The sequence below is a fragment of the Patiria miniata genome, unplaced genomic scaffold (genome assembly GCF_015706575.1).
Source record: "Patiria miniata isolate m_02_andy unplaced genomic scaffold, ASM1570657v1 HiC_scaffold_14, whole genome shotgun sequence".
Lineage (NCBI taxonomy): Eukaryota > Metazoa > Echinodermata > Asteroidea > Valvatida > Asterinidae > Patiria > Patiria miniata.
This window is the reverse complement of record NW_024037052.1, coordinates 3177949-3202115: the sequence shown is the minus strand read 5'-3', so window position 1 is coordinate 3202115 and position 24167 is coordinate 3177949. Positions and strand designations below refer to the sequence as shown.

At 39.6% G+C, this 24167-nt stretch overlaps 1 protein-coding gene across 1 annotated transcript; it reads left to right on the top strand.

Annotated features, from left to right (window-relative positions):
- Positions 1-8578: 8578 nt before the first annotated feature.
- LOC119721902 (cyclic nucleotide-binding domain-containing protein 2-like) lies at positions 8579-23952 on the top strand. The gene is made up of 17 exons (XM_038191841.1): positions 8579-9863; positions 10431-10516; positions 10724-10817; positions 11136-11210; positions 11831-11993; positions 13478-13554; positions 13791-13874; positions 14480-14550; positions 17043-17120; positions 17393-17453; positions 18240-18315; positions 18754-19100; positions 19491-19512; positions 19681-19748; positions 20151-20231; positions 20390-20524; positions 23198-23952. Exons 1-17 carry the CDS (start codon positions 9459-9461, stop codon positions 23345-23347), a joined length of 2073 nt encoding a protein of 690 aa, XP_038047769.1. The 5' UTR covers positions 8579-9458; the 3' UTR covers positions 23348-23952.
- The last annotated feature ends 215 nt before the right edge of the window (positions 23953-24167 follow it).

Here is a 24167-nt window from a genome sequence, read left to right as displayed (position 1 = left end):
ATTCAATGTTTCATTCAAAAGTGGATAACTTTGTATTGCTAGAACAAAAATGGCGATTTAAAAACAAAATCTATAGCACAGGGAGAGCATTTTTAAGCCATAACTAGTTTGAGATAATTACTTAAGATACAATTCGTAGCATAGAGTTTCATTTGGAAGGTTCAAATACAATTAACTTTCTTAAGTTTTCGTTTTTATAGAAGAGCTTCGGCTTTCGGTTATCCAAACAAATGGTACCTCTATTTGTTTGTGTGTACATCTAAAATTGGTATAGTTAGTGTTATATAAGGTTCCATTAGATTTTCAATTGGAATCGGTATAGGATGATCACTATCTTCTTTTTCTAAATGCGATTCGTAGTTTGCCATGATATTATTTGATTTGTATTTGACTCGGTACTGTAAATAATTCTTAGATATTTAGTGTATATAAACATAGAATATATTATAAAAAAAATTGTAATTTGTGCTAACCAACGAATCGTTTGGGGAGGGATGTTCGGGGTTGTTTTTTGTTTTTTGGGGGTTTTTTTTGGGGGGGGGGGTTGGCCGCACAATTTGTATTTCGTATTAAGAAGAGAAATAGTGCATTTATACATGAAACTCTCTCTATATATTAAACCTCACGACGGTTTAAGGTTAGATGGATTGTTAAGTTCAGATAAACTTTTTTTTCATTCCATTGACGTGGAATTTCCAATTCGATTGATGTCATTGATTTCTTTGAAAGTGATTCTTGTATGAGTATGATAACATTTTGAAACTATATGCTCATGTTATCCATTGTTTGACAAAATAATGTCCAATTTGATGACATCACAGCAATTGGCTCCCTAATATCGGAAAATGTGGAATAGGCCTATAGAGTGCTGTTACCATCAAACGTTGTTTGATATGAATCCCTTTAATATGTACAAAGTAATTTGTTACAGTCAAAACGGACTGCTTTGGTACACATTCTGACTCGTGGATTTCAATATTGACCACAGTTATAGCATCATGACTCAAAGGGCGCCCAGTAACGGCAAGGAGGAGAAAGTTCAAAATGGTTCAATTGAAAATTCAACCAATTTTTTGAAATGTGTGCAGAGAAACAATGTCCTTGACGGTATCAGACCGCAGTTACTGTTGAAGAATTTGAAATTGATTATTTCCACTTAATTGTACAGACTTACAATCGTTTAATATGTAACAGACAGGTCCATCTTTTTGTTAACTAATTAATATATCAATTCGAATTTCAAAACTAAGTTTCTAAGTGCTGTGACGTATCGTACTGCGTCAGTTATGGGTAAAACTCGATAATCTGTAACATCAAGTAATTCCGATTTACGCTCGCTTCCTTTATTTCATTTTGCATGTAATACAACAATAACAAATATACTATCTTCATTTGGCATATATTTAAATCCATGCCGATATCCAACCGGTATTCGTGTAAAGCATAACCTGTCAAACGAACAGCAGTCCGTTTCTGGTTGACAGTTAATTCAGAAGGCGGCAATTCGAATTTCTTATTTGTCACTGTAAAACGAAATACTGCTAGGCAAACATACCTAGCATTTTCAACCAAAACAAATACAAATCTGTCTGAGGTTTCCTCTGTTTTGTCTACTTCGTCCCCTCAAATTGAAAAGCGTTGTTTATAACTGCGATCGTGTCTACCACCGAAGCGTACGTGCAAGATAAGTCAGGTAGACCTTGTTCAATTGACTTGCAAATTACATCGAAATGAAGGGCAGAAATGCAGCATCCGGGTTTTAATTAATGGTGGATATAAACTACGAGAGTAAAACAAAGACGACAAGGCAGATATGAATATTATGTGCTCATTGTATTAAGACGGCAAGCTGCTTTAGGAAACATTATGCGTGTCCAAGAACTTTTTAAAAAACATGAGGAGATCTATGAATTAGACTTTCCAATTGACTGGACCAAAAAACAGCTGCAGTGGCTGTCCTCACATTGCGAAAACAATAGACCTAAAAGATAATGACGTCACGCTTTCTCTACATGTGCGGTTTTGTTAACTTGGTGATTCTCGTCGCTATACATGGCTCTCATAGGAAAGCGCACATTGAAACAAAACGTAATTATATCACTGGACTATTGCAAGACATGTTAGGCCTTTGGACTTTCGTTTGGTATGCACTTTAACATTGAGAACTACCACAGGACATCGTCACACCTCTTGCATATTTGAATGTGGTTGTAACCTGTAATGTTAGTAGTTCTCGACAAGTGCCTTCTTCAAAGTTAAGCACTTTAAATTAACGCGTGACGATGTCACGTTGGCGGTTCCCCAACAGTGCCTTCCCTTAGCGACGGAGTGTGGTGTGGTCGTTGGGGGCCATATCATAAGTCCGACTCCTCATAGGTCCAACGCTTCATAAGTCCGAAATGTCGGTCTTATGATGCGTCGAACTTATTAGGCATAAATTCCGTCTCATAGGTCCGACGCCTCATAAGTCCGACAATGGACAAACGCTGTTTCTGAATTATGAGGCGTAGGAGCTGTGAGACGTCGGACTTATGGGGCGTTGGAGCTATGAGGCGGAATCAATCAATTGTATGCCTCATACGTCCGACGCCTCTTAAGTCCGAAATTTCGGACTTATGAGGCGTCGGACCTATGAGGCGCGGACTTATGAGCGGACCCCTGTTCGTTTTATTTACATAAGGTTGTGATTCATTTAATACTGCTCATAACTAGTAACCATACGGTGGCTTCGCACAAGGACGCAATATTGTGTCTAATTTGTTGGAAGGCGCTGTTGCATGCATGCATATAATGACTCACTTTTAAGCATGAATGCGATGCCAAACTTCTCAATGGTATTGTTGACTACTTTGGTCCTATTGTATCCCGTTATAATGACTCCTAATGTTGAAAGGTCAAATATTTAATGTCGGAAATTAAGCCGAACATTCAGTGAATGCAGACCTAACTCGAGATCACTGTTGGCCGCGATCTTTGATCTTGCAACGTTCAACATGGACGTGAACATGTTTGTAATAATCTAAACAAGAACGAGTACCAATCACAAAGCATTTGTTTCAAAACAGCCTGTCTTTCGTTTTGAAGTTTTATCTTTGCAAAACCACCTTTAAAAAAAACTTACATTGCATGTTATATTTATCGCTCATTCTTCTTTTGCATACCGATTGTGCTTGATTTAAAGGTGTTTTTAACCTTGAATGTGTTTTGAACTAATTGAACCAGTCAACTTTAACCATAACCACTGTTTTTCCAAAAGTGGTTATGAAATAAACTGATGGATTTTTAAAAGACGTTCACAGAACACCTTGTTCTTAAGAAAGGTGTACCTGTTTTATTTTATTTTTGCGTATAACGTTATTTTGAAGAACTCCATTCAAAAAATGAGTTTTGTTATACTGTTTTACAGTATGATCTGAAATTACATATAAGTGAAGCTTTATTTAGTTTCTTTATTATAAAAAGACAGGCTGTGGTGTCTGGACAGTAAAAGGGTTTAACATGCATTGCTAGAATGAATGAAGAACAGTCATTTTCAAGCACTTTACATTGGACGGCCTGCTCAGCCTTTCTGCTGTCATTATTATGAAGAGATCACTTGCATTCAATCCTCTTCAGTGTGCAGAAACTAGATAGTTATTACAAGTGGTGTAACATGTAGAATAAATATGTTTGCTTACATAGTTGGGCCAGTTTTAAGTTTTAGCTTTTTGTGTATTTGTCTTGTTTAGTGATGTAACATGTACAATAAACTTCAAAACATTACCAGTGGGAAAATGTATTTGTTTACATAGCTAGGGAAAATGTATTTGTTTACATAGATTTGTGTGGATTTTGTTCTTGTTTTGTAATGTTGATAGAACGGAAGCTGTACATACATGTAATTTGTATTGTTTCATTAAGGTTTTAAAATGTTGGTATTTGGTTCTTTGGTGATTTGGAAATTGTGCTTAGCTCTTAAATATGTCAAAATAAACTTGTGCGGAAACGAATGAACTTCCTTGCTCGTTTGCAGGAGAGCTTGTTCATGTCATGGGGAGTCAGGTTGGCGTAGCGGTACTTTCCTCGCCTTCCACCGCTGTGACCCGGGTTCGAATCCCACCTAGGCCAATATGTGGATTGGGTTTTTAGTCCCTACCTGATTCCGTGGGTTTTCTCCAGAATATTCTTCTGGGCTTTTCCTCCCACCAATAAAACTGTAATTCATTTTCATTGTCTCCTCTCCACAGGTTTCTTGCGAGCTACAGTGCCTAGGGCACTTTTGAGGAATCCTTGGTTTCATTACCAGAAAGTACGAAAGCCCTGTAGTGCAATCAAGTATATATTTTGAAAAAGTGAAGCATATTTTTTCCAAGTTCGTTTTTACGAGATATATTTTTTCAAAGTTCATTTTTAAGAGATATATTTTTTCCAAAGTTCGTTTTTACGACATATATTTTTTCCAAGTTCGTTTTTATGAGATTTTCTTGTGTGCAAATTGTCACGTGCGCGTTGGCGTTCATCACTTGTAATTCTGTGAGGACATGCCAGTTCTGGATCGATCCTAGGCCTAGCCCACAGTACAGGCCCCTGAGGCACGCGGGAATGAAGCAAAGTTTAATTTGCTGTATATTCAGATATCCTGTGTCGCCCTGCTGTACTGACTGGAGGCAGCCCTGCGCTTTCCGAACTTTGGAAAAAATATATCTCGTAAAAACGAACTTGGAAAAAATATATCTCATAAAAACGAACTTTGGGAAAAATATATCTCTTAAAAACGAACTTGGAAAAAATATATCTCGTAAAAACGAACTTGAAAAAAATATACTTCACTTTTTTCAAAATATATACTTGATGGCACTACAGGGCTTTCGTAAGAAAGAAATAAAATAAAAAAATAAAATAAATTTCCATTTAGTGTATGTATAGTAATCTCGGCATACCGGAATCGCTCGCCAAGTGTACTATTCATTTCTAAACAAGACAAGGCAAGCCTGGTAAAGCTGGTCCCAGAGCGCACAACATTCTATTCAATTTATCTGAAATTGCTAGAATGTTCATTGAATAAGCTGTAGTTATAACGTGATGTAAATACGTAACCAGTCTAATTCACAAGTGACAATCAAGAAGTGTTATACGGGGTGGGTAAATAAAAAGTGACCGAATTTGACAAATATTTTTAAAATATTTTGATTGCTCCATTTGTAAGAAAAACATAGGAATAAAGTACATCTTATTGACTTTTAAGCGTGAAAATTTCACGCAATTTGCATAGTTTATTCCCAATATCTGTCTATTTCAATATTAAAGATCACTAAACTCGGCTGTCCACCACTGATCATTTACCGTGGTTCTACGATCTGATGAATACCCATCATCGAGTACAATGAAACATAGACGTTTTCCCACCTCGATGAATAAACGAGAACTTGCAAATGTAACGTACAAAAATTGCCGTCAATATTTCAGAACAAAAGTTGACTTGTTCCACATACTCAAAACACAAAATCTGGCAATAAAAATAATGTTTCATTCTTGATTTCAATCATGTATCAAATTTGATTGCTTTAATAAGAAGATTTTTAATCTTGGTCACTTTCTTTTTGACTTCAGCAAGTCTTTTTCACAAGTCAGTCAGTCAGTTAGTCAGTCTGGTGCAAAGAAGACAATAGGCTGGCCCCTACGGTGACCAGGAGAAATGTGACACTATTAGCAAAGTCTTGAAGGCCTGTTACACACTCCCAGTAGGGTCATTGGCGTTACCAGACATAGTCATTACTTGTGCGTGTGTGGATGACTTCAAATTGCCGAAAGATCACAGATTCGGAAAGCGAGGAGAGGGGGATGAGGTAGACTGGTAAAGCTTTTGATTGGATCACCTCTGCGCGTGCGCAGGACAGTTGAACATGTGTCTCCACGAAGGCAATTTTCAAGCATTTCAACTGCATAGCTTTCAAATACTGTTGCCAGACACACTTCCGAATTCAGAGAAAATCAAAACTCATCACCACACAAACTGCGCATTGGTGGTAGCCTTGTTGGCATTTTCACTAGCCTGGTTCCGCGCCTAAACTGTCGTTGTGATTTTGTATCCAGGGGGCGGGATTCAGACCTAGGCTAATTTACATACTCCTGAAGGAATTCCTCCAGGATTCATTGCCCGCTACCGGTCCTTACATTTGAAGTCCGTAGGACAATGGAGGGGCCGGGAACCAGCCTAGGGGGTGAGGAGGACATCATGCGACACAAGGGGGCGCTATTTAGGGTAGAGGGACACTGACGCTAGGTGGCGGTCTCTTTTGCTGCAAGGAACGAAAGAGGGCACCATACACCTACAACCCCTGGCCCTTTCAAATGACGCCCCTGAATCGATTCTTTAGGGCAGAAAACTCGAATCGAGGTTTAACCGTTTCAGTGGAGTCAAGTCATTTACAGCAATTACGTGCAACGGTGACATCAAATCGTGACTCACCTCTGAAAAGAAATAGAGTCATTTACACCCACACCCATCCATCCGCTCAGAATTTGGGGGAAGTCAATAACGAGCCTATCATAGACCTGAGACATAACGATGTCACACTTGTTGGGAGCTTAAAGGGAAAATACAACATTTGCAAACATAAAAAAATAAAACTACCAAATCATTTTGAAATACCTTGCTGAACTGTTAGTGAATGACAGTGTAAAGCATCCTGTAAAATCATGGCACCTGGTATACTGTCATTTTCAAGAAAAGTGGTATTTTTGTATCAATTTCCAACGCTGATCGGCCGATCAGCGTTGGAAAAACTGGCTTTTTTTTCAAATACTGGCCCCAGTTGACCATCGCACTTGTTTGCAATCGATTGCACACCTATGAACGGGTACAAGCCAGCTAGACTGGTTCCCTGACCTTACAATTCCCCAATGTATGTAAACTGCTCTGTTTCTTCTTAAATGGAGTCAGGGAACCAGACTACAGGAAAATGATTGTTTTTCTTGGTTTTTATTGCATTTTCGAACCCAAAACCTCAAAAAAGTCAGTGTAACTATATTTGCTATATATTTCCAACCCCCCAATTCCATCCATTTCTGAAAATTACAGCAAAAGCAAATGATGTATATTCCCTTTAATGTTAGCTTTCATCCCCACTTGGCTCCCACAAGGCCAAAAAGTCTCCGGTTTCTGGTCTGCGCGCGCGTCGCCGTATCCATGCGCCTCGGCAAAATTAAAAAGTTTTTTTTTATTGTAAGATGATGTCTCAAAACCTTTAAATTCACTGGTTTGATTAGAATCCTGCTGCTGCACTATTTTAACGTGTTTTCAGATGGGGTTACGATCAGTGGCGTCGCCAAGGGGGGGCCAGGGGGGGCACGTGCCCCCCCTGGAAAACCTAGTGCCCCCCCGAGTGCCCCCCCATCTGAGATTTGGGTTGGTAAAAAAAAATTCTGCGCGTTGTTAAAATCATTACCTCGAAAATAGCAATTTCTGGAGATATCTTCAGATCGAATTTAGCATCAAATGTGGCACCATTTTGCATCTAGCCCATCCTCCGTATGCGAAAATTTTCCAAAGGGGAGGGGGGCACCCCCTCCCCTTAGACCCCTCCCGCAGGACGGCGATCCGTATCCACCTAAGTGCCCCCCCCCCATCAAATGCTGGTGCCCCCCTGTGCCCCCCCAGACTGAAAAGTCTGGTGACGCCACTGGTTACGATCGACTATAAGCTTTATATGGCCTCGCTGTGCTCCCATATAATTTGCAATAAATTTAGTCGGGCACCGTTTGCAGACGGTGTTGTAATTTTGTAATTGTGAGTTTGGAAGCCAGACTGAGGGAGCGATGGTCGTGTATCTGGAACCTTTATACGTTTTTTAATTAGCGCAATATGTAAGGGAGCAGACTGATGACCAGCCTGGCGGCTCATGCACGATTTCGATGTCGCTGCATAGTCTGACGTTACCGTTTTTCTGATTTTTGTCTTGACTATCCAAATTTCCCTAAGAATGTTCGTGTCGGTCGAGATCATACGCGGGTGCAGAATTTTCAAGCCTTATGGCCTTACTGAGGTCACCTCCAGCTCCACTCTGATCTGAAGGATATTTTTGAGAGTTTTAAGGGGATCGAAGCGTCATCTGCAACATACATCAGCCGACATTAGAAGAAAAAAAAAGTTGGGTAAAAAAAACACGTCGCTGCACCACTTTTGGGGCAAGCTCCATGCCAGAAACCGGAGACTTTTATTTGAACAAAGTGTGACGTCATTATGTTTCAGGCCTTTTGTGAGGCCTTTCCAGAGTGTCATCTCCAGAAAATGGGGCCCCTAAATGCCGGCCCCGCCTACGTTGCTAAAATGATATTAAGCTATTGAGATTGAGGTTGAAATGAAGAAAGGAGTTGTTGTAGCCGTATATTCCAGGTTGACCCCAGACCCCGGGTCACAGTTCAATTACCGTGAAATGAAATATGTTTAACGATTAATTGGAGTTCCGACCTAATGAGCCCAGACAACGTAAATACGTAATCAAAGCAAGTTCTCTTAAAATGTTGGTTGCATGCGTGCACAATCCAAGAGGTCACCGGCTGTGTGCGTTGGATGGAGTATGTTGGGACATGGAGGCAATGTGGGTTAAAGGATGTAGCGTGGCAGTGCTGAGAACGGGAGGGCATGTAGACCGTTTGCACTGCAACCATCTTTGAGATGCGTGCTTTAGTTCAACAGTGATAAACATGTAGAGAGGTTACCCCAGAGTAGACCTCTTATGCCCTCATTAATGAATTGACATAACAAAACATACTTCAAAAATAGGACTGCTAAAAGCAATCAATCTTTACACGCTAATCGCTTAATTGGTTTTTTTTTAATGTCTTTAAGGCATGCGTTTCTTCCATAAAATGTAATTGCTATTTAAATTCCGATTATTGTGACGACATGGTTGTAAATTTACAAGGCACTCCCGGAGACAAAGACTGTGTTGAGACCATTGATGTCAAAACTTGTTTCGCCCCAAATATTTATGAGCTGGTCATTTCTTGCAAACGGTCATAAAAGTTGGACTTCGATCATGTATATTTCTGTGCAACGATAATTTGGGGGTAATAAGTAAACATGCACAACCCCCTTATCGCTTATAGTGGCAGATATCAATGGCTACATCCACAAAGTTACGCCAGCCCACTGACAGATTATCTCCGTTGTTATTAGCATTTGTGACTTATCTTGGAATAAAATACCACAACCGTTTGCCTTTCATCAGCTTTCTTTGGAACTAAACAATAAATAAAAGCACATTACGAGTGAAGAAACATTTACGGATACATACACTAAGTAACAGTGCATGGGAATGGATTTTTAGCGAAGGAAATTTTGTGACGAACAGCTACAAACTGTGAATGACAACACCACATCTGATAGTTGAACTTCATAAACGAATCGTTGAAGTTGGCATCAATTCTCTACTGTAGTTATCGGGTAAAAAGCACAACTGACATAAAGCAACGCAATGGAATCCATTCGCGAACCGGTACCCTCTTGTCTCGACCCGCAACGACGATACCAAAGTATGTTGGCAACGGTCAGTCTTCTCAATCAGGCGCGGAAGAGAAGACGAAGAAATCTAGCAACTTCCCTTCAACTTCCCAACCCGCTCGATACGTCATCATCATCATCCATAATTACGCCATCCCAGGACAAAAGACCATCTCTCGACAGCAGAAACCCTACCGAAAATGCTAAAACCAAATGGCAGACGGCAGTGGGTAAAATCAGGAGCAACTCCAACGGTTTTGAGCAAGAAGGTGCTGATGGACTGAGAACTCCTGCCAAAGACGCAACAGCCGTCGGCATGACGACAGCCGACATGGCCTTGAGAAGACAAAACTTTAGGAAGTGGAGAAATGACAGAAAGGTTCGTTTAAAATAGGCAATATTTCTGAAAGTGTGGGGGCATATTGTGTCTGTATATATAGCTTTCAGTTTCAAACGAGGAACGGAGGCAGAATTCATGAAATCCTTTTTTTATTGGACTAAATGCAACATTTCTGAAAGTGTGGGGGCATATTGTGTCTGTATATATAGCTTTCAGTTTCAAACGAGGATCGGAGGCAGAATTTATGAAATCTTTTTATTGGACTAAATGTCCTTTTGACCCCCTCCTCCACCTTCGATTTTTCCGTTTCAATTCTAACTAACACAATGATAAATAACTCAGTTATTAGAAGGTGATCGTGCGAATTTCTGAAGTCGTGTCGTCGGTAAATTGAATTATCACTTCAAAAACTGATGTTGCCATTAACCTGAGTACATTGCTTAATAAATATGTCAATTACCGTCTCCAAGATCAATCATTTTAAATGCCGTATGCCTAACCAAAAGGGTTTTTGTTTACCTTAGGAGGTTACACCGTTATAACCATAAGGACTACACGCAAATAGAGGCTTTGAATGAGAACGTACGTGCTTTCTTCTCTTTTCAGAAAGCACTCTACCACACGTTCCGTCGAGTTGCTTGGCTTGCTATCTTGGTCCGACGTATATGCCGTATGCACTACATCGAAGCCAGGTCTGTTCGAATGAGTTCGTTTCACCGTGAACAAAACAATCCTAAGATGATTCATTAACAACAAAAAACTGTTCATAGTACGGTATATCTTTGCCTTGTTACATTTTCAGTTTCACAGGTAATAGAAATCAGTGCAAAATGACATGATATAATATGAAGAAAAAAGATAAACCGTGTGTTCTTTCCCTCTGTTTGTTTTTAATTCAGCGACACGGCTGACCTTTCATTCGCCCAGGTATCTTCGTCACGTGACAGCATTGACGTCATGTTTGACGTCACACAATTCAAAGCAAAGAAACAGGTAAATTGGGATTGAACTGGAATTTGCCGCTGGAAAATTTGAATAAAATATAATTGTAAAATGTCAGCGCTGTTGGATGGTGATTAAGAAAAATAATTATTAAATGACCTTGATTAGGGTGGAATCTGATCCTGGATTTCAAAGTTGTGCAAGGATACCGTAGGGCCTACACATATTCATTTTATTTCCAATTGATATTACAATCAAAAGTGCGAGTCAATACAGCTCGGTGTTCAATCCAACCTTTGCTTTTAACATTGTGCGTTCTCTTCACCTGGGATGAGGCTGTAATAAGCATAGTCTCCTATTTTACATTAGAAACTGCTCTCTCAAGAGGCCAGGAGAATACTTCAGACCCCGCCCGAGGAACGAACTCCACAAGATATACATTACGTGAGTATAGGTCTGCACAGTATAAGATTCTCCATGTCATTGATTGTGATTTAGCATCAATTCACCATTATAATCACCGTTCGGAAAGTGGAAATCATGCATTACTGATTATTTATAGAGCAATTTGGGCACGTTGCCACTTATATCACGGAGGCCCCCTTCAATGGCGAAAGCATTGTGCTATAGCTGTTGTTCAGGATAACTGTCATGGAACAGTTTCTATGTACAATAGCTAGAACAATGCCTTTGCAATTAAAGGGGCTTGGTGAGTGTATAGTGATCATTAAGGTGCCCGGATTCGTCTGTTCTTTACGATTAATTGTATCTTTGTAACAGTTTTCTCCTTTATTAATATTAACTTGATAGGCAAAAAGATATCTTGATATATATTTTAAACTTTCTGAAATTTCCATTAAAGTGATAAGTTTTCGGTGTTGACAATTCTTTTCGAACCAATGGTTCTTGTCAGAACCACCCTTCATCACAGAAGAAATTGGATCCACGGTACAATCGCAATTTTACCACTTTACTGTACCATTCCACCATGCACAGTTTCAAAGCATGTTCATGTTTTGCCGTTCTTTTTCCAAACACTTGTTGCGGGGAATCCTCTATCCCAGTTGCAAATTGCAATCCGTGCGTTGAAAGCTATTGCAGCATACCCTGTACGCATGCAGAAGAGTCTGGCAGCGGTGAGTTGGTGTGAGGCCTACGGACCAACCCGCGTCATTGTAAGGGAAGGACATAAACCACGATCGTTCTACTTCATATATTCTGGTTCAGGTACGTAGGAGTATTAAATGGGTACTTGTGAAGGTACAGTCCAAATTGTGCTGATCTCGAGTTACTACAGAAAAATGGTCTCACTCCTGATGAACATAGATAACAATTGTAAAGTGCTTTGACACCTTAGGTATAAGGCACTTTATAAGCACCACATTATCAAGTAAGAAAACTTTATGATTAACCCTATCAGATCAGGGGTTTGGGGGGGGGGGTCTTCTCGGCACCGTATATTTGTATTCTTTTGCCAAATGTTCCCTTGATTTCGCAGAAATGTTTGCTTGTCGGTAAAAAAACTTTTTTATCGATTTCCATTTCAATGCTTCCAAATAAAGAACATTTTTTTTTTGAGTTATAATACATTTATGAGATATATTCGAAACTGGAGATCACCGCGGTGAAGTCATTAAATCTTTGTGTGAAAAAAGGTACCGGTGTAGTAAAAAGGGGAGCAATATATTTGTATATGTACATGTATATGTTGGTAAAAATTAAAGATTTCGATTGATTGATGACTAGATATGGATTTGTGCGTCGCGGTCGGTGGCGGCCATTGTGGATTCCTAGACTTCATGAGCAATTGGTTAGAATACCATATTTGATTTGTTTCTCAAGTGATTTTGAGAGGATTGGGGAGAATCTTTTGACAAACAAACATTATGTATTAATAAAAAATACTTAAAACAAATTACTACCGAGTGTGAGTTGGTTGACATGGCAGGCGAGGACATTCCGGAAAATTGGTCTCAACTTTCTTGCCCATCGACCGAGAAAATAAACACAAATTCATACAGGGTCACATAATGATGCTCATGTCCTGAAAGGGTCAAATCCGTTTTCCGGTTGTATGCATGGAAACTTGCGAAGGTAAGAACTTTGCCTATAGACCAATCTGGGCACGCGGGCATTTCTTTCACGAAGGCCCCCTTCAATGGCGAAACCATTGTGCTAGCTATTGTTCAGATTTTCCGTCCATAGGGAAGTTGCTTTGCGCAACAGCTTGCACAGTGCTTTCTCCATTGAAGGGAGTCTCGTGTGTGAGCGGTGATCACGTGCCTGGATTCGTCTATAGACCTTATGTCTAGCGACCATCTTAGAGGGCATCTTTTGTCATTTTAATTCAGTAACAAAGAAGATACAAAAGATTCACTCATGCATAACCCAACAAAACAAAGGCACTGCCCTCTACGATGGCTGCTATACGCATAAGGGGTATACATAGAGAGAACTGAACATGCAAAAATGTCAGGTACAAGCTTTCAGCCCATGTCTGCAATCTTTACATTCTGTGCCTTTTGCTAGAGTGTAGGCTACAATGATTATCCCTTATTCCAACAAGCTAATTAGGTGGCAGTGGGTTTCTTTTGGTGATCGCCCCCTCTTGCGAGTTGCGGATAATTTTCGCAGAGGATGATTAGTAATAAGTAACTCAATAAGATTAATTTATTGGATGAAACATGATACTCAATCTTTATTTATTGCAGTCGTGGTAACAGTGATGGAACCGGGCAGATTAACACAACGCACCGTAGCCATCTTGAAAAGAGGAGACAGCTTTGGTGTAAGTTTTCAAAAATTCCTTCGCGATAAATTTAGGTATAAATACTGGTGCTGTAGCAATGTCATGCTCAAACGTAATTTGCCCAATTACAGGCTTTAAAAACGCCAAATTCCCAAATAGATTATAAGATGAGAATATCAGGAACCATATCCACATCTAGTATTTACAATTAGGTATAGTTTACTATATAGCTTAGACAAAATGACAAGGGTATCTCAACTGTGGTGTTATCTTAGGAGTTGGCGATATTAAATGATGGCAAACGAACTTCTACCGTCACAGCCCGCGAAGATCTACAACTTCTCGTCATTTCAGCTCAGGTAAAACTGGAGTGCTTAATCTTGTAAAATAAAACGCAATTAGCAAGCCAGAATCTGCTAGTGTACTGCGGATTATTTCGGCAAAAATATACCTGTTCGAGCCGGAACACCTACCCTACAAGTGTATGGGAAAACTCGTGAAAACTGGAGCCTGAAATCGGTGACCCGGCAGGAGACGATATCTTCCATCGTTATTTTTCATGGTGAAATGCGTGCTTGGTAATTACATAAGCACGTTTTCAGCCTGTTTCATATCCGTTTCGTATCTAAGCCTAGCTAAACTGTAAGCCTAGGCAATATACACGAAAGGGATACAAATATGCAAAGGTTGTTTTGAACTACAAATCGTCATTATACTGTGAAGCGCCACTTGGAAAACTAAGAAGGGCGTTCGTCGTCCTATTATTTTATGTAGATCGAAAGCGGCTTGTCAGTTCAACCTTTCAAAAGGCCAAGACATCACGCTCGGTAGTCGAGTGGTTCTAAGGCTGTTTACATACTCGAATCTCACACCTTTTTTTAAAGCGTTTCATCTGTGACGTGTCCTTGGGTACGATAAAATTGTGACTAAATAAATACAGAGTTCGTGTCATCTTTTCACACAGGATTTTATGAAGATCTTTATGTCAGGAGGAGTGAAAAGACTTACCGACCCGGACCATTTAGCCTTCATAAGGTAACATTATCATAGATTAGTCTTCAAAGGTAAGAAAGACAACATTATTTACAATATAACTTCTTCGATTTAGATATAGGCAAGTTTAACCGTCTGCATACATATGTTCCCAAATACCTATCTTCCCCAACCCTAACCCTAACCCTAACCCTAAGGATTTGGGGAGCATAGGTATTTGGGAACATAGGTATTGGGGAACATCGGGTAGACCCCAGTTTTCATTCATTCATTCATTCATATTTATTTCCACTTAATCATTTTGAAGGGAAACGGTTTAAACAATAATTTAGATAACAGGATAAGATTAAGCGGTGGGCTTCTCCAAAAAGCAAGCTTGTCAAGTGGAGAAGTCCATTATGTGTAGAAAAAATATATATTAAATACATTTGTACCTTTAACTTAACTACACAATGAAGTTTAAGTTACACAAACACACATATACAAGGGACCAACACAAACAGGACAAGACAAAACAAATCAAGTACAATCAGAACCTACATGGGAAATTATTAGAAGAATATGTTCACAGCAAATAATAAGTAAAACTAAAATTAAGCATTAAGCATTATTGTAACTTTCCATAAGCAGAGACTTTAGCTTCTTCTTAAATAAAGGCCTACTGTTGACAATTCTAAGAGTTTGATTTAATGAGTTCCAGAATTTGGGGCCCTGATAATGAATGAACTTTTTAGCTTTAGCAGTACGTATGTATGGGATATGGAAATCCCTAGACTGTCTGGTATGATGACGATGAATAACGGTATTAGTCTTAAACATTCGTTCAAAAGAATTAGGTAAATCTTGGGCAACGAGCTGATGCATAAACATTCCAAGCTGGAGAAAATAAATGTCAGTGACTTTAAGGGTATTGTGATTAAAGAATAAAGGATCAGAATGAGCCCTGAAGTCTACACGGTCTATAATTCGCAATGCTTTTTTTCTGTAGAACAAGAATTCTGTTTAAAAGACAACTACTTGTGTTGCCCCAAGCAAGAATACCATAGGAGATATACGGCAAAATCAAAGCGTTGTAGATGCTATTTAGAATTTGGGCGGAAAAAAATATTTCAATTTGCTAATAATACCTACATTTCTGGAAATTAATTTACAAATATGATTTACATGATAATTCCAAGACAATTTGTCATCAATAAATAGACCAAGAAATTTAATACAATTTGTTTGATTGATTGTTAAATTATCAAATAATATGTCAGTAGGAATCGAATCAACTGTGTTACTAAATAACATAAAACAAGTCTTATCAATGTTGAGAGATAATTTGTTGGCTTTGATCCATTTAGAAACAGAAATGAGCTCTAAATTAACCGTATTAACAAGTGTGGTCAGATTACCATGAGTATAAAATAAGTTGGAATCATCTGCGAATAAAATAAATGACAGCATCCTAGAGGATTTATCAAAATCATTTATGTAAATAGAAAAAAGCAAAGGTCCTAATAGAGATCCTTGTGGAACTCCACATAGTAGATCTTTAGTAGAAGACTGATTGTCATTAAAATAAACAAATTGTTTACGGTTAGTGAGATAATTCCTGAACCACTCCAAGGCAATTCCTCTAATTCCATAAAAAGAAAGTTTAGCCAAAAGGATGTCGTGATTGATTGTGTCGAATGCCTTGGAGAGGTCCAGAAAGATTCCCAAAGTATGTGAAGACTGTTCCTGACCAGCGATAATTGTATCTAACAATTGTAAGATGGCATGAGTGGTTTAACCCACGGCTTGGCCAGAATCCCCCGGGGTTTTTTTTCGGTGCTGAGCTGAATGTCTGGCGATATTGTTAGTTGTTACACCAATTTTAAAGAATCGTTTGAGCAAAACTTTCCAATATTCAACTTGTGGTATTGAAAATCTGTGTTTTCTATTGACCGTGTATGGCAAAACCATAAAGAAAACTCATTCATTTGTCGGAAGCGTTATATGTTAATCAGAAGTACAAAAAGTACAAAAACGCTAATAGTCTAATTTAGCTAAAACTTGCATCTGAACCCAGGCTGGGTATTTCCCATCAACTTCTGATTGTGTTCCGAGATCAAAAGGTAAAGGTAAAGGGGATGAACCTGTGTTCACAGGAACGGAGTGCCCATCTCTCTTTCGAAGCGATTTAGCCAGACTCAATGTAAATGCTGCTGCTGTGGGGGGGGGGGGGGATTGCCACACCTCCTCCACAGTGAGTCTGTTACTTCCAAGCATTGAATAATGCCGGTACCCATTTAACACCTGGGTTGAGAGGAGTATAATTAAGGTAAAGCACCATACTCAAGGGCACAACACGCATGGCCATGGCGGGGCTCGAACCCACAATCCCACGATCATGGGGCCTGTGCTCTACCGCTGGACCACATCTCTCTCTCTCTCCCCCCCCCCCCCCCTCCAACTTGAAGATAACCCCAAAACAAACAAACTTTATCCATCATTTTGAGGGCTGTTTCTGCATACCCTTTACCCGTAATTATATTCTCTCCACGCAGAAGCATTGATTTCTTGAAAGGGTGGCCGATACAAATGTTGGATCTACATCCAAAACAATGCGTCTTCAATTTCTTCAGGTAAACAATATTCACTGTGATTATGACTTTTGGTAAAGATTTGTAATTTTCATGATTCAAATAAGAGGACCATAATGATTTCTCCCTGTGTATTGAAATAGGTAACTGATTGCTAAACTAAGCCGGAAAAAAAATCACTTGTAATTCTCATCCAATTTTAGCTTGATGTTTAAGAAATATGGGAATTATTTTATTACAAAACAAAACAGGGATACTCTTGATTAATCTTATTAATGAATCTGAATAATTATTATCATTAATTTGGTTTTCAGGAGAGACACAGTTCTGGTGAGGGACAGCAAATATTCCGACTGGATCTACATAGTGAAATCGGTTGGTCAAATTCTTCTTTTGCTTCTTTTGGAGAGAAAGGAAGAGTGACACCCTGATTAATTAAATAGAATGCGCCATATTGTGTTCAAGCTAGAAGTTTATGACATTACATCATATTTTGTTTATAAAATCAGGTTTGGTCAATAACAATAAAACCAGAAGCAAGCGATAAGAAGCACGCACAACAACGGAACAATAGTTTCTTTGCGCCGCACTGACAGATGGTGCTTAGCCTTTAAACACAACGCGTAACTTTGTGGTGCGACAGATGAATTTATTGCATGCAGTATTCAGAAATACCTGAGATAGTTTACCCATACCTATTGGCAAAGTTGTAACGAGTCACTGATTTTTATGACTCGAGTCGAGTAGAGTCATTTTGAAGAAGTGTCTCGAGTCGAGTCGAGTCGAGTCATTAGATCAAGAAGGTCATGTCTACGCGCGCGAGGCTCATACCATAGACATGGCCAGAGGGGCGTTTCACAAAACATGAAGAAAAATTTGTTGAACAAAATCGTTGCAACTTTGTCAATTTTTGAATATTTTGAATGTTTGACCGAAAATGTATTTGTGAATGGGAATAAATATAAGCTTGGCCGATTTGAAACAAGGAAGTTTAAAACCGGCTAGGGGCCTGGTTGCGGATAATGTCACTCGCCTTCGGCTTGGGCCCCCCCCCCCGGGGCCCCTACTTGTTTAAAACAGGCCAAGCACATATGTATTCCCTTAGTAATTCTTTCCAAGGTTTTCGTTGCTGATTAAAATAATATAAACTTACTTTGACAGGGAAGTTGTTCGGTCGTGATGAGACTCAGCAAGGCCAACGCCGATAAGAATTCCTCTAGGCATGTAACAAAGACAGGTAAACTTAATAAAAATATTTGATATTCGCAATGCACCTTCGCTTTGGATGACAAACCAATTAGGCAATTTGTGTATAAACCTATAGGGTATTGGGCTGTGAACCAATATTTTGCTGTCTTAAGTTGTCTTTTCTGTGGTGATTTGTTGTTGGGTCAGTACATAAAAGTAAGCCCATGAGCAAACTTTTCTCGCAAATTTTTGAGTTTACCCATTGAACAGAAAAACCCTAAACTGAACAGTACCCTCCTGAAATGACGTCACAGCAACAGCGCCCTCAGGTGTCAGAAAATACATGGGAGATTTTAAATGTCTATAGAGGTGCACGTTTTAATAAAATTAACCAAAAGAGGATGTCAAATAGTTTTCATACATTTAACAGGAGTAGAAAGTCGTACAAAATATGTTCCTAAATAATATTCCTGTCATGTGAACCTAGAAGCAAAACTGAGTGCAGTCCTGAGCAGCTGCGAGCATGGCGCCCATTACGTTACACCATCCCGTCACGAAGCTAGGCTCGTCAGGAAGGAGAACTCGTTCCTTCGCAAGAAGGTGCGCCTCCTACAAAGGACCAGACCATCCCTGGTTCACCGTGGGCTGGACCTGCCGCTACTGAGGCAACCAGACGGGGAGCACGGCCACGCGGACGTGGAGACGACTGAGATGGAGACTAAAGTGTTAAGGAGAATCATGCAGGCATCAATAACGGAAGATGGAGGAGATTTGAGAGGAAGAAATGAAAAGAGGAGCATCAAAGATGAGACGGAGACAGCACTTGAAATAGAGGTTAGAGAGACAGTGAAAACCAAATTTGTGCAGATAATTTATGTCTGTTCCTTGATAATGTGCAACCTCAGTATGATATCTTAGTTTTGTGTTGTTTTAATTTGGATTCCACACCCTCGATTGGGATAGAAATATTTCATTCCTAAAAAGATAATCAAATGGCATTGTGCCAAAAAATACGATATCTACAAATCAAGCAGTTACTGAGTGGGAATAAGACATCTCAATGAACAATTTTTATTAAATATTTTATTCAGTGTCATCCCACAAATTAGTGTCTTGCCTTTCGTAAACGTGATATTTTGTTTATGAATCAAATCACACTTTAAAACACAATAACCATAACGGAGTGTTTGCTCGTTTCTCATGGATTTCCTTTTATCATTTCAGAAAGATGCAACAGATGATGTAGGTAAGGGATTTTTTTTGGATTAAGGAGTTTCTTTCTACTTGAAAAGCCAATACATGCCATAAACTTTTATTATTGCAGGATTTTGTGCCTATTTAATAGGGAGATTCAATCGATATTGCCGAGTTGTTTTTGCATTGAAAGGTTGTTTTTCTTATCAATTCTTTGCAGAAGATGAACACCAGAGGGCGCTCTACGGACCTCGTCGCACATTTGCAGATGATCTGAACGCCCATCTAGTACGTAAAACTGTAAATCTTTGTTGCTGCCCTCTCTTGTCTATATAACCGCCTAAGCTTCCTTCTAAGCTTCCTTCTAAGCTTCCTTCTAGGCTTCCTAAACTTCTATCCTGCCCTAAGACCTTCCAATTGTCATTATTCCCCTCAATTGTTCTAACTCCCAGCCATGCCCAGTCACGCCCAGCCACACCTAACAACCCTTAGCCACAAGCAACACCCAGTTATTTCGATCCGTCAATGCCATAGACATTCGTGAACTTTAACGCTGCAAAGACGCATTGAAAATGATATTCTCTGTATTTTTCTATCAATTTATTTACCGAAAGGAAAGGGATAAGAATCATTATATTCAATCTGTGATGACTTTTTTTTTTTTCATTCAAAATTTCCCGCTCTATGCAGGTTAAGCCAGTTTCGAGCTACGATTCAGATGCATCGCCTGTATTTGTCTGTGTCCGAATACTGGTCAAAGGAGGCGCTTTCGTACGTAAATACCATTATAATATCATTGGAATTCAATGCATGAAGTAATTAACTCCAGTGTATGAGAACATGACATTGTACACTTTTATCCAATATTGATGCTGAAACTAATTTTATTTCCGAAGTAGAATCAATGTGAAGATTGCTTTTATCGACAGGGATTGTCGGAGCTTATGTTCAGTGATCAACCCAGTGTGAGTCTGATAAGTAATGGAGCGGAATGTGTGGTCATCTCCAAGCAGTTTTTTCTTGAACACGCGCCAGAGCACCTCATCCATCAAACCAGACTAAAGGTTTGTTGCTGGATAATATTGTTCCTTTTTCATTTAACATTTGAAAGGAATGTTAACAAGCTGGAGGGGTGTCGTGAAAAGGGGAATAGTCGGTGGTTGGTTAAAGGGAATGTACAACATTTGGTTTTGCTGCAATTTTCAGAAATAAATGAAAATTGGAGGATTAGTGTATTATGGCAGATATTGTTAAACTGACTTGCTTCACGTTTTGAGCTTGTAGATGCTGGCAAAAACCAAAAAAAAAAAATCATGTTCTTGTAGTCTGGTTCCCTGACCCAACTCAACATGAAACGGAATAATTAATATACTTTGGGAATTTTAAGGTTCGAGAATCAGTCTAGCAGGCGTGTACCCCTTCACAGGTGTGTAATCAATTGCAAAGAAAATGCAGAATAACTCAATTTGAAGTCTTAGGAAAAGTTTTTTATAACATAGTTTTTCCAACGCTGGTCGGCCGGTTATACAATTTTCTTGAAAATGTCAGCACCGCTGACCAGGATCCACGATTTTGCAGGATGCTTTTAGACTGTCATTCCCAAACATGCAGTAGGTATTTCGTGATAATTCGATCATTCGGGTTTGTTTTATGTTTGCAAATGTTGTATCTTCCCTTCAACCGCAACACCGATAACGAAGCTTTTTGGTAATGGCGGTGACTCTTGATGACGAGAATGACGAGGACAGTACGGGGATGACAATGACGACAGTGAGGACGCAATAATTATCGATGATGACAATGACGTTGACCGTGATTGGCAACAACATTAATGATAAGTAAGATTTAAAACTGTTCGTGTAAAGTCTAAGCTTGTGAGGGGTGGGCGGTAACACCGTGTGGAAATATCTCTTTTGAGAAGTCGTGTGGTTCTAAAAAGAACCGGTTGGTTTCGAAACTCGACGTTGACAAGTGACGATAGTTGGGGATGATAACGATGACAGCTGTGTCGATGGTACTGAAGATAATTAAAACGATTCGCAGTTTGCTTGCGGGGAAGAGAAAAAAATACATTTGCGTCCCTGACCTATTTTCGCGTTTCATCCCGGAAAAAAAATATTTTTTTCTAAATTGCCATTTTCTAGCAATACAACAGGTGATCACTTGAGACATCGACCGGAAAAAAAAACATCTGCTCAATGTTCAGTTATTGGCCTTACTAAATAATTGTAAATATATTTACAACTTCGAATTATTGGCTGCAAGACAATGATGGAGACTTATAAGACGCTTGGTGGCAGCAAACACACTGGACCTTTTCAATTGGCCTTATTCTTGAGCCAGGACGCTGAAAATATCTCGTTTATTACTGGAGTTAAGTAACTTTACTTCAATCTAAAGTTTAATATTGTAAAAAAATGTACTTTTGAATTGAAGCAAAGAATTGATGTCTATAAAATTGGATTGCATTGCGACAGCGCCCTCATTCGTTCCCGATTGGGAATAAGGCCAATTGTTTGCAGACCTGTAAATCGGCCCCCATACACCTCAGTGATAGCTTTAATTTGATGGGTGTCTCACACGGAAGTATACTTCGAAATATTATTTTAAACATTCTCACAACTCTCCAATGAGTGTGAGACACCCATCAAATTAAAGCTTATTTCATCATCTTTTGTTTTCTGTTCAATTTTTGAGTCGTATTCCGATGGCGTTAGGGGAAATTCCATGATCACCCCTAAAGTAGTCCTGTGGCCCATCGCCATTTTGAAAAATGATGCCTTAGCTCCACTGCAAATTAGAACAATTGCAGGGCCTAATTTCATCCGAATTTCACAGAAATAAAAGGAACTTGCATTCCTTTGCATGGCTTACACCCATCTTGTTTAAAAACCTTCAAGATCATGGTCCACATAATGCTCTAATGCAAAGAAATAGAGGGCGTAAACATTGGGATTTGGCCCGCTGGCCTACTTACAGTTCTGCATCCTTAACCTAATTTGCGCATGATCGGAATGATGTAAACAATAGAAAAGTACCGGTGTGTTTGCTGCCACCAAGCGTCTCAAAAGACTCCCACTCCAAACTCGCGCCGGGCCGTAGGCTGGTTCCCTCCTTCGCCCCCCCCCCCCTCCCCTGCAAACAGGACGCTGACAAGGGCTGATCTCTTCGAGCTTTCATTGGATGGATTTTGCGAGACCTGTGACGTAGCATGCAACATGCACAGCTGATGTTTATCTTACATAGCGCGCTAGCTGCTTGCGAAGGCTATTTTTTACAAACCCTGAAGTTCATGGCCCACATCATGCTCAAATACTGAAGATTTTGAGGGCATGCAAATCGTGATTTTGCCGGCGTAGGCAATTTTGGACCGATTTACTGGTCTGCAACCACCAGCTCTCCCTAGCGCCTTGTTTGCAGGGCGGGGAGTGAGAGTGAAGTTCCGTCCCCACAGTCGGTATCGATAATGTACGGACGGGGAGCCAAAGTGGATACGTTTCCAAAATAAGAATCTTCTTTTCAGAGGGTTTTAGACGTCCAAACAAGGGGGGGGGGTGTTGGGTTGTAACCTGGCAGTTGAACATTTATTAACTGAAGAAAAAACTGGAATTTGTTGAAGAGCATGGGAACGCTACTTAAATATACCTAAATGAAAATGTACTCGTACTCCGGTTTATCTTTGCCAGTAGTGTGTGCATGTCATAATTTAGTTTATACCGTGTCATTCTTTGCGACAGGTTACACCGTATGGCAGCGTAGACGAACTCCAGGGCAACTTCGAGAAAGAGCTCACATGGAAACATTATCGGGACGCCACGCTGCGAAAAACAGTCAACAAACTTCGGTCAGAGAGGGCGGCATTGAATAAACTAAGTCACTCGTTCTAGCATTATTTAACTTGCATGGGAGAACTTCCAATAATCAGTGTTCATACTCCTCTCGGTTTAGCTCGATGTTGGCAAGAGTCCACACCGACATGTTAATGTTTTGTTATTGGTCATTGGTTGAGCGTTTTCGTGACTTCGGTTGGCTGGAGTGACGTCACTGTTCCGACCAAAACCGAACCAAGGCCAAGTGTCGGTTACGGAGTGCATTTCAAGATGGCGGAAAGATAAATACACGATATCAACCTCGTCTTCAGTGTTTACTTTATTTCCAACCTCGTTTCCAATAGTAAGCCCTGGATATAGGAAACTTTCTTCCTGTATCCTGATTCGATACTGCAATTTGCTATTAATGCATTTATATCGTGTAGGCTACTTGGTGTTGTTATTTTCAACGTGTACTACGTGTTTTCACGATCAATGTAATTATAACGTCCACGCCTTATCAAAAATACTCTTTTCTTTTCCAATTTGCTCATATTAATATAAAATGCGACACTTTAGAATTTTTACTTTGAAAACAATCGTGTTTTCGTAACTCAGCTCACGGCGCGAAGAATGGATGCTGTTTTTACCCCAGACACCGCATACAAAAACAAACGCCAATGTAACGCACACGCAGGCACCAGACTATTCCTCATTTGCATACGTGTTCAAAAATCTTGCACATGCAAATGATCCAATAAATCATGCTGCCACCATTTCAGTCATGTTTCCCGTATATAATAACAGTACTGAATAGAATTTTGTTGTGAAAAGGAACCAGACTATTTTTCCTTCCAGCCTCGCTTTGGTTACGTTGATTTTAATGAGAAAAATCCAA

Bases quoted from the DNA above. Each gene is read 5' to 3' on its own strand.
- LOC119721902 (XM_038191841.1), top strand. From the start codon at position 9,459: ATGGAATCCATTCGCGAACCGGTACCCTCTTGTCTCGACCCGCAACGA. The intron at 11,994-13,477 runs GTACGTAGGAGT...TATTTATTGCAG, and splicing joins CTTCATATATTCTGGTTCAG to TCGTGGTAACAGTGATGGAA. The intron at 20,525-23,197 runs GTTTGTTGCTGG...TCTTTGCGACAG, and splicing joins TCCATCAAACCAGACTAAAG to GTTACACCGTATGGCAGCGT.